At 52.6% G+C, this 15,208-nt stretch overlaps 1 protein-coding gene across 1 annotated transcript in view; it reads right to left on the bottom strand.

The window, feature by feature from the left end:
• Positions 1 to 6,283: 6,283 nt before the first annotated feature.
• LGR6 (leucine rich repeat containing G protein-coupled receptor 6) overlaps positions 6,284 to 15,208 on the bottom strand; it is a 170,707-nt gene continuing 161,782 nt past the window's right edge. Inside the window, exons 17-18 of the mRNA XM_059487947.1 lie at positions 9,027 to 9,107; positions 6,284 to 7,562 (exon numbers count right to left, since the gene is read on the bottom strand). Coding sequence (XP_059343930.1) covers positions 6,325 to 7,562; positions 9,027 to 9,107 — 1,319 coding nt within the window. The 3' untranslated portion in view covers positions 6,284 to 6,324. The remainder of the gene's footprint in view (positions 7,563 to 9,026; positions 9,108 to 15,208) is intronic.

Genomic DNA, 15,208 nt, shown 5'->3' with positions numbered 1-15,208 from the left:
GTGGCTGCTGGGTTTTATACCTGGACTGGCAGCAATTCAGGATCAGCTTTTCTCACACTGTGGTGTAAACATGGATGTAGAATGATGTTTTTTGAGAGGAGGAGCCAGTTTTTGCCTCTACTCACCAAGTTCATGGCCCTTTTTCAGTTATAAGTGTTAAAATTATTATTATTATTATTATCATTATCATTATATTATTATTATTATTATTATTATTATTATTATTATTATTATTATTATTATTATTATTATTATTATTATTATTATTATTATTATTATTATTATTATTATTATTACTCCCCAGTGTTTGGGGTCAAGTAGTATAGCGGTTAGGAAGAATAATAGGTAGGTGAAAAATTTTGAAAAATGTAGGGGTCTGAGCAGAATATTTCCAAGGATACTTCTGCTTCCCAACAGAATCCTTCCCAGAACAGGAGAGTGTACTGGCCAGAGGAATCAGAGCAGACTGTGAACTCTCCAGCCCCTTCCAACTGTGACCGTGTTCACAGGGGTCCCAGGATGAGGGAAGAGACGAGGATTTGACTCCATGTTTCAGAAGGCATGATTTATTATTTTATGATATATATTATATTAAAACTATACTAAAAGAATAGAAGAAAGGGTTTCATCAGAAGGCTAGCTAAGAATAGAATAAGAAGGAATGATAACAAAGGTTTGTGTCTTGGACAGAGAGTCTGAGCCAGCTGACTGTGATTGGCCATTAATTAGAAACAACCAACATGGGCCAATCACAGATGCACCTGTTGCATTCCACAGCAGCAGATAATCAATGTTTACATTTTATTCCCGAGGCCTCACAGCTTCTCAGGAGGAAAAATCCTAAGGAAAGGATTTTTCATAAAAGATATCTGTGACCTCCAATCTCTGCACCATGCTCCTGGCTATCACCTCTCAAAGTGGTGCCTCCCCCTCCTCTGGCTGTGGGAAACATCCAGCTGGAGCAAGGCAAATTTCAGGTGGATGTGTGGCTTTAGCCCTGGGATCCCCACTTACTGTGCTCCTACCTGAAGGCTCTGGGGAGAGGCAGCTCTTGGCTGCATGAGGGCCATGTGGCCTTTACCCAGCACAGGACACCACGAGGTTCTTGCTCCATGCCCTTCCCTGGTCCCAGCTCTCTTGGGGTACAACCCTGTGTCTTTTGTAGCTGAGCCCTCTGTGAGAACATCCACCAGATCTCACCTTTTCCTGTGCCAGTCTGCCCATCTTTGACTGTTTCACCTTGAAACTCTTACAGAGACCATGCAGTGGGGCAGATACAAGGGAAGCCTCCACCATGGGCAGTACAGACTGAAGAACACAGTGTCTTTCACTTGGAGAACAAAAGCTGATCTGTTTGATCCTTGTGATGCTCCTGCTCTGGACCACACCAAGCAGCAGCCCTGTCCTGGATCTGTGATGGAAGGAAGAGATGTGTGGGGATTCAGGGCTGGGAGCACAGTGTCCATATGGAGAAAAGTGGGGCCTGGATGGCAGGGAAAAGATCCCAGCAGGAATTACAGATAAGAAAATGTTCACAGACAAAACGCTGAGATGAAGTTCCTCAGTTTTGCTTCTAGGAGTTCAAACCAGCAAGTGTTGTGTGAACAGGAGTCTAGGAATTGCCATCAGGCCTGGGGCAGCAATGGAAGAGATTTCCTGAGAAAGTGAATGTGGTTTTGTGTCACTGGAGAGCAGGAACAAGGTGCTAACCCCTTGGTAGATCAGGTCTGACCTGGAACTGCTGAGGTCACCTGCCAGACCTGATGTGTGGTCCATCCCAGTGCTGAAGATGGCCTTGCATTCTCCAAAATGTCTGTTTTCCTTTGGCCTCCAAGGAGGTCAGTGTCAGACATTGCCACCCCATGCACAGTTTGTTCCTCATCACTTGCACGCCCATGGCCACAGCCGTGCTGCCCTCCCAAACGTTCCCAATCATGGCCCAGTCTCAGAAATCACAATGTTGGTGGAAAAAACAATGAGGTTGAAAAACAATCCCGTAGGGTGCTTGCTCTGCTGGCTCTCTTTCAGAGGAGCTGCACATCTCCAGCCAGGAGGGCTGGACGAGGGGAAAATGAACATCTGAGCGTGCCTGCACGCTGCCTCCACATTGTCCTGCCACACAATGCTTCCGGGTCCCTCAGGGCCAAAATCCTCCTCACACATGCCATGTCTGCCCTTCAGGCTGTCCTGGCAGTGCCTTGCTGACGTGCAGGGGAAACCTCAGAGGTGCCCAGCCCTGACAATGGCTTCCAGAGCAGTTGTGCCTGTCACCCTGCCACCCCCAACACTGCTCCTCAGCTAGAATGCAGCCCACAATGGCCTGAGCCTCCTCCCTGTCAGCTTGGCCCAGCACCTCAGTGCCCTCCTGCCCACTTGGGCTGTTGCAGTGTGTCCATCAGTTCAGAACTGTGGCCTTATCACAGTGGGACTCCCAGCCTAGCTGCACTTAAAATAATGGAACCTGAATGATTTGGGTCAGAAGGGACCTTAAAGCTCAACTCATTCCACTCCTTGCCATGGGCAGGGACAACTTCCACTATCCCAGGTTGCTCCAAGCCCCGTCCAACCTGGCCTTGGACACTTCCAGGGATCCAGGGGCAGCCACAGCTGCTCTGGGTGCCTGTGCCAGGGCCTGCCCACCCTCACAGCCAAGAACTCCTTCCCAATATCCCATCTAACCCTGCCCTCTGGCAATGGAAGCCATTCCCTGTGTGCTGTCCCTCCATCTCTTGTTCCCAGTCCCTCTCCAGCTCTCCTGGAGCTCCTTTAGGCCCTGGAAGGAGCTCTGAGCTCTCCCTGAAGTTGTCTCTTCCCCAGGTGAGCACCCCCAGCTCTCCCAGCCTGGCTGCAGAGCAGAGGGGCTCCAGCCCTGTGGTCAGTGTGGTGGCCTCCTCTGAACCTGTTCCCACAGATCCACATTACCTTGTGTTGGTAGCCCAAGGAGTGGAGGCAGCTGCAGGTGGGGTCTCACCTGACCAGAGCAGCCTCATGAACTCTTGCTGGTGGAGGATGGGGAGCAAGAACTTCCCTGTGTTCTGGCCTTGCTGAGGTCATTTCACACCTGTGCTGGTGGCCAGAAGTGGGTGACACAGTCTAAGCTGACTCCAGCATGGGTGTGGGACTGGCCAATCCAGGTGGAATGTGCTGCCTGCAGAGCCCAGAGTCACCCCAGGTACCACAAGGTGGGCAGGGTGGCACCAGTAAGGACCACACCAGCTGCTAGGAAGGGAGGTGGAGTGGTGTGGGATTGCTTTTACTTTTAAATTTTTTAAAGAAGTTGTTGAAGTTAGTGCTTGGTAGAGTGGAAAGACATGTACACTGTTAGAGATGTGGGGAAAGGCATTTCAATGAGCATTTTCCAGAGAGCTCACACTCTGGATTTATGGCAGCAGAAATGGAAAGGTGCTGCTTTCTGTTTCCTGCAGATCCACATTTCACTGTTTCTAGGGCACCTCTTTGGTCAGTACAGGATGTGCTCTGTGTTTGTGCTCCCTCCTTCCCCTTAGCAACCCTGCAAGGAGCACAGCCCAGAGAGGCCTTCAGGCTGTGCCTGCTGCCATGGGCTCTGAGGGGCTGCTGTGGCCTGGGCAGCAGAGGGAGCAGAGGGAGCAGATCCCTGCTGCATGGCCAGCTTGTGCTCAGTTAAGCAGATCCCTGCTCCATGACCAGCTTGTGCTCAGCTAAATTCCCCTGACTGCCTGTGCAGCAGCAATGTGTGGGAGGGGTCTGTGCCCATGGGAGCTGGGTAAGAGAATCCTGGCTGGTGCATTGAGCAGTGCTCCAAGGAGCTTTGTTCTCTCTGAGCTGACAATTCCTGAGTTGCCAGGAGATGGGCATTGGCTTTCAGAGGCAATTGAGCTTCCCTGGAGGGAGCCAAGGGACTCTTTCCTCCTGAGCAGTGAGGAAAAGCTCCTGTGCTTTACAGCATGTCTGCTTTTGGGGCTCAGGGCTCTTTGGGGTGATCTGGTGCTCTGTCTGTCCCTCCTTCCCCAGAGATGCTCTGCAGCCTGTCCTTTGCTTACTGGGGACACCCTCCATGCCTGCAGACATCAGTGAGGCAGAAAAAGGGTGCAGTGGGGATCCTGGGTGAGCTCAAGTAATGGTCACACATCCATGGGCAGCATCTGCTGTGGAGCCCTGAGGGGTGAGTGAGGTGCTGAGGGTCTCCTTTTGGCTGCCCTGGGCTGGCTCTGGCACAGACAGGCCCTGCAGGGCTGCTGGCCATTGCTTCATCTGGGAGGAGAGGGTGTGGGAAGTCCCCCATTGATCAAGGACCCCACACAATCCAGAGAGCTTTTATGCAGACCCACAGTGGACTTTTCCACAGCTTCCTGGAGGAATTGTTCATGGGAAGGGCAGTGCTTTCACCTGTACAAGCCCTGTCATTATCTCAGGGTCTTCCTGGCTCTGTTTTTAATGAGCCAAACATGAAAACAGATTTTGAGCATGTGTAGGGTATCAGAGGTCTGGATCAGGATTCAAGTTTCACAACAGGCCATATTTTTCACAGTTCCCACCTGAAGACTGTAGCAGAGCTTTGGATTTTGTCACTAAATTTGGGGGTCCCACCCTCTTCTCTAATTGTTGGATCTTGTTCCTCTGATTTCTTGGTATCTCTCAAGTTTCTCATCTTGAGATAAGACCACAGGCCTCAAGTGCAGAGGAGGGAAGCAGAGCCAGGATCTGTCTGGTAAGTCTGGCTTTGCATAGACCCTGTTACATGATGTCCTTGCACTTTGATGCCACAGATCTGTCCTGGTCACAAACTCAAACCCCTGAGCAGCAGATCCCAGGGTACAGGGTCTCACATGGGACCTGGAGAGGCACCTGGTGCCACAATGCTGCTGCATGAAGGTGATTTGGCTCTTCCCTCTGGGAGCAGGGCTGGGGAGGGTGGTACCAACTCACATGGACACAACACAATTTCTCAGCTCTCACTCTGGCAGTGCAGACAGCACCCAAGGCACAGCAGCTGCCAAGGGAACCACCAAGGTCTCCTCACGTGAAAGAGGACAGAAACCAGCCACTGGTCAGCAACAGGGCTCATTTATTATCTCATGAAAATGAGTGACAAACAGCTGCAGTAACGTCAGCAGAACCAAAGCTTTGCCCAGGCCTGAGCCCTGAGCACAGGGCTCCCTGCTGCACTGGGGGCACTGGGAGGGTTTGTGATGGAGTCAGAGGATTGGGAGATCCCTGAGCGGCAGGGAAGGGATTTGAGGCTGTTCCCAGTGGCCTGTGTCCTCCGGATGCCACCATCCCACAATGCTGATTTCTCTTTCCTCCTTCTACACCAGCTGCCTGCCCTTAAAACAGGAGAAGGCACATGCAGTGCCCAAAGTGGCTCCACTGTGTGTGGGACATGTACCCAGAACCAAGAGCCTCTTCCAGGGGTGAGGTTTGGGGGCAATGAGGCAGCAGCCAGACCCCATTCTCACCATGTCTGACCAGGAGCAGGTGGCTGCAGACAGGAGTGCCCCAGGTGTGCTGTGCTGTTTGAGGGGGCCTGCTGTGCCCTTGGGTGCCTTGGCTTGGTGCTGCTGGGTGACCTCAGGCAGAGCACATGGGATTCTCTGGGAACTGTTTGGGTTTGGCTGCTGCGGGTTTCAGAGACCCCTTGTGAGACTCTGTGGGTCAGATTGAAAGGCTGAGCATCCCCAGCTCCTGGGCTTGGCTGGAAGTGAGGGTTGTGTCCAATCCATGAGGCTCCCAGTGAATGAATGGGGATTCCCAAAGTAGAGGTGTCCAAAACTCAGGTGTACACATGGATATTCTGCTTTTGGTGGTGTGAGGCAGGCACCAGCCCATTTCCAGGGGTGTGTGGGACCTGCAGAGAGCCCTAGAGAACAAGGCCTGGGGTTCCTGTGGGTGGCCATGTCCTCACAGGTAGCCATTTCCAGGGGTTGCCACAGAGCCATGGTTTTGGCCAAGAGGTCTCTGCCTTGGGAACACAAGCTTGGCTTTGCTGCAGGCTCCTCCTGGCTGGTGATGCTGCAGGGTGGGCAGGAGGAGCTTTCCCTGACCCACTTCCTGAGCCAGGGGGGCTCTCTCCCAGGCAGTTCCTAGCAGAAGTGAGACTCACACAGGGATTGTCTCCTCCCATGGCCAGCCCTGAGTGTCTGGAGCTCAGTCAGAGCCCTTCCAGGCCAGGGGCAGCTGGCAGAGCGGTGCCTGTTGCCCAGGCAGGTGTGATGGGGATGAGGGTAGACAGATTGTACTGGTGCTTTTCAGGGAGCCGTTTGTGTCACCTTGCTGGCCCCTGGGCACTGGTTTTGGCCCTCGGTGTGGGCTGTGGGGCCGTTCCCACGGCTGCTCCCAGCAGGGTTATAAGTGAGATGTGTAGGGCGGCGTGGCTGGGGAGGGGAAGAAGGTTATCCGGAGGCTGCTGCCAGACAGATCCCGGCTCTCTGGAGTTATCAGCACCTCACTGTCATTGAGGCAGGGGCAGTGCTCAGAGCAGCCCCTGTCCTTGCCCCTGGTGCCCACCCTTTGCTGGCAGGGGATGAGCGCCATGGAGGGGAAGCTGTAGCTGTCAAGGATGGGCCGCACTCCCAGGGAATCAGGTGTCTCACACATGTGGTCGATGTCAGAGAAGTTCACCAGAGCCTGGGTGGAGTCATAGGAGCTTTTCTCCATGTCATCAGCCCTGCAGGACTGGGGGAAGCTGCTCTTGTCCTGCCCTTTCTGCCTCAGCAGGCGGAAGTCATCTCTGAAGTGGGGGTTGAAGAGCAGGTAGAGCAAGGGGTTCAGGCAGGCGGGCAGGGGCAGGACCACAAGGAAGACGGATTTGATGACCTCTGGGGTGATAAGGAAGAGATTGAGGGTAGAGGAGAAGGTGAGGAAGGCCACTGGGCAGTAGAGGAGGCAGTTGGTGAAGATCAGCCAGGCCACATGCTTGACCATGGCGCAGTCCCAGACAGCGCTGAACTCCCCCTTGAGCAGGCTGCAGTAGAGGCGGATGTAGGTGCCCGTGATGGTCAGGAAGCAGAGCGTGTTTGTCATCACCAAGGCCACGGTGAAGCCCAGGCTGCTGGGTTTCCCCTCTGGGATGGGGTATGGGAGGCACAGAGGGGATGCTCCATATTCCCCAATGGAGAAGAGAGGCAGGATGGCAGCCACAGAGGACAACAAGAGGCAGCAACAGGCGGCGGCCTTGACCTTGCCCAGGGACGGGGACTTCCCGTATCCCCGCACGCAGGAGGCCGAGAGGCTGCACTGCACAGCAGCCAGGGTCAGCAGGAAGATGGCAGCCTGGGAGGCCAGCACGGACAGGAACCCTGTCACCCTGCAGCCCGCGCCCGTCTCCCATCGGGCGCCGTAGCGAGCGAAGCGGCCGTAGGTGAGGCTGTCCACGAGGGCCAGCATGCTGCACGAGATGCCCATCAGCAGGTTGGCCCCGGCGATGGAGCCCACCAGGAACTTCACCGGGGACAGGTAGCTGGGGGAGGCAAAGACAGCCAGGATGACCAGCCCGTTGCAGAGCACCGAGACCAGGACGATGAGCCAGACTCCCAGGCGGATGATCCAGCTCTCAAACAGGTGATCACAGGGCTTGAAGGGACCTGCAAGACAAACCCCAGAGTTACACCCAGCAGGAACTGCCTCTCTCCAAGTCCCAGCCCTCTCCTGGCCCCACCAGCCACATGAGTGCCTTGGAAAATATGACATTGTCCCCCCTCTTCTGCAGCTGCCTCTTGGGTCTCCCCTGTGCTCCTGCCCTCACACTGGAGTGCCTCTGGCACCCTGTCAGATCTTGTCTAAGGTGGGAAGAAGGTGCAGGGTGGGGTCAAAATAAAATATAAAAAGCAACAAACTGATCAGTGCTCCTAAAATGTAAAAAAGTTATGACTGCAGACTCCTCTGGCGTGAGCCTGTTATTTGGGCTCCTCTGCCATTCCCTGCTCCTCCTCACGTTCCCCCTGGGAGCTGGTAGTGTGGAGATCTGCCAGGATGCTGCATCCTGCTCTGGCACTGCCAGCCTCTCTCTGTGCACTCAAGACCTTGGCTAAGAGGTGTCTGCACCTCTTCATTCACTCTGCATGAATGGGGATGAGCACCAGGAGGTGAAGTGTCTGGGCATGAGGGAGAGAGGGAGGGAGCTGGGGTGGCAGGGAAGAGACAGAGGGGTCTGGGCAGGCAGAACATGGAAGGATGTCAGGAGAAAGAAAGAATAGAAGTGTATGGAGGGGGAAGTGAGTAAGGGAAGGTCATGGAGGAGTAAAAAGATAACTGGTCTGGAACCTGAAAAAAGAAGAGAGTGGGCAATGGTATAAAATTGCCTCTGGGAGGGATTGGGATGTTTCAGTGAGTGGCTCAGCAAAAACAAAACCAGGGTGGTAGAAGTTTTAGGTGGTAGAGAGCAAAATAATTAGGGGAAATGGAGAAAGCTTTTTCATTTCTAAGGAGGTGAAGCTCAGAGTGCCAGGCAGCAGGACATGCCCTCAGCTGAAATCTTATTCGTTTTGCAACAAACTCAGTGGAACAACTGGTAAAGTCTGTCCCTGTCAGTGTCCCACAGCAGGCTGGCTGGAACCAGACCTCTGCAGCCTCCAGGTGTGCCTGTGTAGGACCCCACTGAGCTATGAACAGGGACAAAATCAGAAGGAAACTTCCTTGAGCCCCAGCCAGCATGTGCAGCCCAGTGCCTCCCCTCCCCTTCCTCAGGACACAGAGCAAAGTGTCCCTGCAGTTTGCAGTGCCATGGGTGCGATCAGGACACCAAGGACAAGGCCTGCCATGCAAAATTCCAGGCTGGATGAGGCAAAGCTGAGTGTCAGGAAATCAGGAGAACCAGAGCTGAGGGCAGCAGGTCAGTGGATGGAGGAGCTGGTGGTACCTGGAGTTCCTGCTCTGCTTTTCCTGACCTGGGAGAGCAGCTGCATCCAGGGGGGAGAAGGAGACTCCTCACCCGTCCCCCACTTGGTCTAAGCCCAACCTTTCTGATCTGTAAGGTCGTGGGGGATCCTGGGCATTGAGAGAAGCTCAAAGATCCCAACTCTGTTCAAAGGGTTTCCCTGGCTGCTCACCTGGGCTTGGTGTGCACTGAATTGTGGGGTGCAGCTTGGATTCCTCAAGGTCCAGCTGAAGATCATCTGCATCCAGGTCATCTGGGGAGGAAAGAACAAGAAATGGTGCTCAGATAAGAACCAGCAGAACCATCAGAGCCAAGTGGGTCAGGAGCTTTTCCTGCTGCCTGTCCTGCACACAGACCTTCCCAGCCAGTTCAAAGCAGCTGCTGGTGTGCAGTTTGTCCCCTGCAGTCACTGCTGCAGAGGGAGAAGATCTTGTAAACGTTGGTGGGTTGCAGTGTAGCCAACCCCTCTGTTTTTAGGTTGCTCTCAACATTTGAAGTGTGAGAGCCCCAGATCCCAGAGCTGTGGGACTGTGGTTCCCTCCTCCCAGCACTCTTTATTAAAAGTAAAGAAATCCTCCAGCCTGTGTGGTTAAAGAACACAAAGCCTTCAAATGCAGCTTCTCCATGGGAGCTCTCTGGGCAGGCCTTGTCCAATATTTGTTCATCAACAGGGATTTTGGGGCTTTGTTCAGAGGGAACCATCAGCCTCTTCTTGCAGCACAAATGTTTTGTCAGCAGCAACCGCCACCAAGCAGTTCCTCAGCAAAGAGACAAGGGAACACAACATTTATTGTGTTATTTTATGTCCTGTAAAATCCTGGGACTGTGGTGCCCTGTTTTTGATCGTGGATGTTCCCAGGATTTGCTGAGGGATTTGCAGACTCTGCAGCCATGGGGTTTGTGCAGCCAGGCTGCAGAGCCCAGCCCTGCACCAGCATCTCTGCACCCCGAGCCAGGCTGGGCTTGCTGAGGGTCAGGCAGAGCCCCTGGCTGAGAAGGAGCTGCTGGAAGGGGATGGGGCTGAGCCCTCAGCTGTGTGTTCAGTGCAGGCTGTCACCAGGGTGAATGGCATCCTCTCAGCCTAATCCACGACTTTTCTGCTTTGTTCCTTGCTCCTGTTCCCAAAGTCCTGCTGGCTGGACACGGTGAGGACAGCTCTGTCCTGCTGCCCCATTCCCAGCTGTGGCACCAGCTCCCAGTGGAGAGTTTGGGAAGGTTTTCTGCCAGCAGGAGGAAAGGGAAAGGATGTGGTTTTGTTCTTGCTACAACCTAGTAGCCAGAGAGTTGGATCTGTGGCTGTGGGATGAGCTCTCTCTTGGATGAATGGACTGATGCTGGAGCCCAGGTGTGCACCTGGCAGCTTAGACACTGGCCAGGAAGGCAAATCCCCACAGATAAGACTGACCTGAGTGGGATTGATGTGTCTAATCTGTTTAGAAGTGGTGTCTCTCAAGAGCTGTGCTCCCTGCCTGTGTTTGAAAATGTGACTGGGATTATTTGATTAAAGGATGATGACAAATAATGTGCTATCTTTAGTGCCTCCTGACAAGCTTCATGGCTTTCTCGGCTTCAGGGAGCTTTGGAAAAAAAGGTCATTTTTAAAATCTGTCTGTGTAAGAATTGAAATATTACTGCTGCTTTGGAGCCTGGCAAGGAAACCCTCACAGTGGGATGGAAAAATATTTCATCCTTGTATTTTATAGTCTTATAAATCTCCAGTGTCTTTTCCAGCCACAGTGCAGAGGCTGTGATGTGCAGTCACGATACCCAAATAAAACAGACACAGCCTTGCCTTGCTGTGCTCTGCTGAGACCCAGCCCTTGGGAAAGTGTAACCTGTGCCATCCATTTTCTCCTCAAAGCCTGGTTTTAAGCCCAGGTTAAACATTTTCCTGAAGTGAAGGATGATCTCTTGTTTTGCCTGGACTACTGAGCCTGCTGGGAATTACAGAGCAATCCTTAGTCAGCACAGTGGGATTCAAAGTGAAAAATGTACCTCTGTCTGCTCGAAACCAGTGCCTCTCCAGCCTGGGAGCTGTGAGAAAGGAAAATGGCTGTTGTGTCCCAGCAAGGCAGGCTGCATTGATTTTGAAGAAGCTGTTATTTATTTGAATTTTGCTGAGGTGCCTTCACTTTCTGAGGTCTTATGAGAAAAGCCCTCTTTGCCAGTAGTGCCCTTTCCATGAGAAAGGAGCTGCCTATACCAAAAGTCAAGTGAGAGGAAGAGGAGCAGAATTGCTGAGGAAGGGGTGGAACAGAAAACACTGGGCTGAATGCTTTTCCCCTTAGTGCTGCCTGCTCATTCCCTGCTCAGTGCTGTCTGTCTCAGCCAGGGCAGCCCCATAGCTGGCAGGGCCCTGCCCTCTCCTCGGTGTGAGGGTGGCTGCAAGAGGCCTGGGCAGATCCTCTTTGGGGTCTGGAGTAGCTTTTTGAATGGCAGAAGTAGAGGTGTATCTCTGAGGACCCTGCAGGGTTTGCAGGTTGTTGGGGAAGATGAAACAGGAAAGCCTTATAAATATGGATGCCTGGCAAAAGATTTTGGGAACATAGAAACTATAAGTGAGATTGAAATGAAAGCAAGCTTTGAGATACCTCAGTTACTGAACAACTGGAAAACAATGGTGTGGCCAGCTGAAGGTGATCCCCTTTTGATGGAACAACACCCTCTGCTTGCAGACAGGCCCAAGGGTCAGAGCAGACCCTACAGCTTGGCAGAAGGGGCCCAAAGAGGAGTTTTTAGGGTTTAAAATGTAATACGGTGTGGTAATGTAGTGATTCTTATAGGTTGTGTATAAATGCTATAGGATTTGTATCTTGTACTAGATTGGTTTAGTGAGAATTAGAATATTCAGCACAGAAGAAGATTTATGGTATTGTAATGGGAACCTCGATCTCTTACCCTTTTATTCTCTTACCCTCTCATCCTCTCTCCCCCTCTCTTCTCTCAGCCCTGCTCCAGCTGTGGCTGGCAGCTCCCAGCAGGGCCCTGCACCCAGGCCCTTTGCAGTAACCCACAAGTTCCAGCCCTGGCTGCAGAGATCTCTCATCTCCATCCATCCCCACTGTCCCATCCCCGATGCTCCTACAGCAGGTGGCTGCAGAAGTTCATTCTAACATTAACTCAGTTCTAACTTCAGAGGCTGCTGGAGGTGCTGGGCTGGGGGAGCAGTGTCCCACTGCCCAGGATATCACACAAAGTGCTCCCTTCTCCCTTCCCACAGCTTTGTTCCATCATTGCAAACACATGCTGTAAGTGAATTCATCCCCCTCCTCTCCTCAGACCAGAGGTCCCCAAGGGAGGTGCTGGGATGGTGATGGAAGTGCCCCAGGGCACTTTTGCTGCCCTCCTCTGCAGCACCACTGGGAGCTGCTGGGGGCTGTGCTGGGGGCTGTGCTGGGGGCAGGTCCCTGAGCCATCCTTGGGTTCCTGGTCAGCCACAGAGGCAGACTTGGTGCAGGGGATGTCTGCTAAACACTGCCAGCTGTAATCCAGAGGCTGAGACAATTGGGATTGCCCAGCCTAAGAGGAGAAGGCCCCAGCATTTAGGGACCCTTCCAGTGTCTATAGGGGTGCCAAGAGAGCTGGAGAGCAGCTGTGGCTGCCCCTGGATCCCTGGCAGTGCCCAAGGCCAGGCTGGACAGGGCTTGGAGCCACCTGGAACAGTGGAAGGTGTCCCTGCCATGACAAGGGGGCAACAAGAAGAGCTTCAAGAATTCAATGATATCCCAAACATTGAAAGTGCTAGAAATGAGACCTTAACTATCCATTTTGGCAAGGTGACAAACAGTTTGAATGGTGAGATGTGCACTGACCACTCTAGTTTGGGCCCCAGGTGGGTGTTACTCAGATGAGAATGGACACACTCAGGTGCTGAGGGGGAGTTCCCAGCACCCAGGGCCCTGGGGGGATGGGGAAGAGCTGGGGTCTGTGGCACCACCTGTGCTCTGGGTCTGGGGTCAGGGGCTCTCTCAGGGCTGGGCTTGGCTGGGATGGGGATGGGATGGAGCAGGAGAGGCTGTAGGATGGGATGGGGATGGGATGGAGCAGGAGAGGCTGTAGGAGCCACATCCAGGCAGGGCAGGGCACTGGAGCCTTTTCCTGTCCCTGCATGGCTGCCTGGGACGAGCTGCCTTTCACTGCCCAGCCTGAGGTTCTGGGAACCTCTTCCCTCATTTGGGAAGCAATGCACAAGGCTGAGAGGACAGAGCTCTCTGGAAATGTTCCCTGTCCCTCTCCAAGCTCTCCCACAGCATCCTGAGTGCCGTGACAAGCCTGGCTGGACCTGCTGCCACACAACCCTGAGGTATTTTCTCTCCAGCTGACCACTTTCCCTCTTGCATGAAAGGAATGTTTGGGAGCTTTTTTCCTCTTTAATGAGGAAGTGTTACAAGGTTCATATAACCCAGCTAAATGCCATCAGTGGCCATCAGAAAGGAAGCACAGGGAACAGAAATAAAGCCATGTTTAATTAAGCAAAACAGCAATACCACAAACCCCATATCATCAAGAGCAGACCCTGCTGCTGGAGGTCTGCAGAGTCATCTGCAAAAGCTGCACATCACAAGGAATGGCGTTCCTGTGCATTTCAAATTTGCACCTCTGTGCTTTGATATTCCAACACAGATCCAATGCTTTAACATCTGAAAATGGGAGTCTTTATGAGCTGTAAATATCCTCATTTGGCACATCTCAGAATCAGTCAGGAATCAGTCAGCATTCCTCTCCTGGTGCTGGGACTGGCCTGGAGGCCTGGGGTAGGTTCTGCTCTGCTGACAGGGCCAGGTGAGAGCATCCTTTGGCACATCAAAGACTGAGCAAAAGCAGCTCTGTGGCCCCTTGTCACAAACAAGATCTTCCCACAAATGCCATAATTTGCTGGGCAAACCCCACAACTATCTGCTCTAGGACTGCCACAGTATGGGCTGCATTAATGATGGAAAAAGTGACCTGGCTCAGATGAAATCCTGCAGCAATGACTGAAACATGACTCCTCTGTGCTGTCTGGCCAGTGTTACCACCAAGTCTACCATGCTTCCTGGAGCCACAAATGCCAGCAGGAATCACATTGGCTGCCCTCTGGCTGTGCTCTGTGCATGTCTAAAGGTCATTCTCAGGAAGGATCAGTGCAGGAGCAGCAGCACAGGGCTTGGGGGGTCCCTTGCTGGCTCTGTCACAAAGTGTCTTGGTCATCCTGCCCAGAACACAGTGAGAGGAACAGCAGATTTGTCTTTACAAACGAGCTGTGGGTCTGCTGGTAGATAAAAGAAGCAATGGGAAGGATTACACTGATTGATGAATGGAAAAAGATATTTGCTTTTACAAATAAACTTCAGGTTTGCTGATAAATGAAATTAGGCATTGAAAGCTGAAAGAAACCATGGGGAAGAAAAACCCCTAAATTCGATAAGAATTAAAAATTAAAAGGGGGTGTTGTACATTAGAGGGAAATCTTTGGTATCAGGTGTTTTGGGAAGTCTGAACCTTTCAAGTACCTCAGAAATGGGGAAAGAGAGAAGGGAAATGCAGCTGGGAAATTGGGATAAAAAGGAGGCTGCGTCCTCCAAAAATCTGAGAGATCCCAGGGGAATGCCCCATGGCCTCTCCCTTTATTCAAATAAAGTCAAAGGACTCCTCTGTCTCCCTTTGGACATAAACCCCTGGTGTTTGTGGGTTAATTTTCCTGACAGCAGTGTCCGGCAGCTCTGGGTCTGGCTGTGCCTCAGATGCAGTCCTGCCTGCCCAGGCTGTGCAGGGCAGCAGGGCTGGATGCCCAGAGCTCCTGGATCAGGTGGGTCAGGGCTCTGCAGGGCACAGCCCTCTCTCACTCTCCAGCTACCACGTGGATTTGCCTGCAGGATGTCTCAGGCCTCGGAAGTGCACTGTATTTACACAAATATATAAATAGAATTAGCATCCAGGCTGTGCTCTGAAATGTTTGCACTCTCCAGCAGTTACAGAGGAAGCAAAGGGGTTCATGTTTTCCTTTATGCTATTCTGAGATTCTCTTGCAGAGGGGTCACACCAGCCTGGTGCTGGAGCTGCTGCTGTGCTGTGGGGCTGGGAGTGCAGAGGTGCCTTGGACTCTGCTGGCTCCTGGAACTGGTCTCAGGCAGTCTGAACAGAGCTGCACTTTGGAGCACAGAATAAATGGATTCCTGGACAGAAAGTGCTGTTCAGCCATGGAGCTTTCCTTCCCTTCCCTTGGTCAGTCCCTGTGCTGTGTTCCCCAAGCATGTCCTGTTGTCACACCTAACCCTGGCCTTGGCTGTAACACCCAAGAGAGAGATGACAGCTCTCTCTGCCTGCAGTCAGAGGGATGTTCCAGGTCTTTGAGTTCATTCTCTTACTCAGATT

The sequence above is a fragment of the Ammospiza nelsoni genome, chromosome 23 (genome assembly GCF_027579445.1).
Source record: "Ammospiza nelsoni isolate bAmmNel1 chromosome 23, bAmmNel1.pri, whole genome shotgun sequence".
NCBI classification, from domain to species: Eukaryota; Metazoa; Chordata; class Aves; order Passeriformes; family Passerellidae; genus Ammospiza; species Ammospiza nelsoni.
The sequence above is the reverse complement of the archived record's forward strand: the minus strand, read 5'-3'. Positions and strand labels throughout refer to the sequence as shown.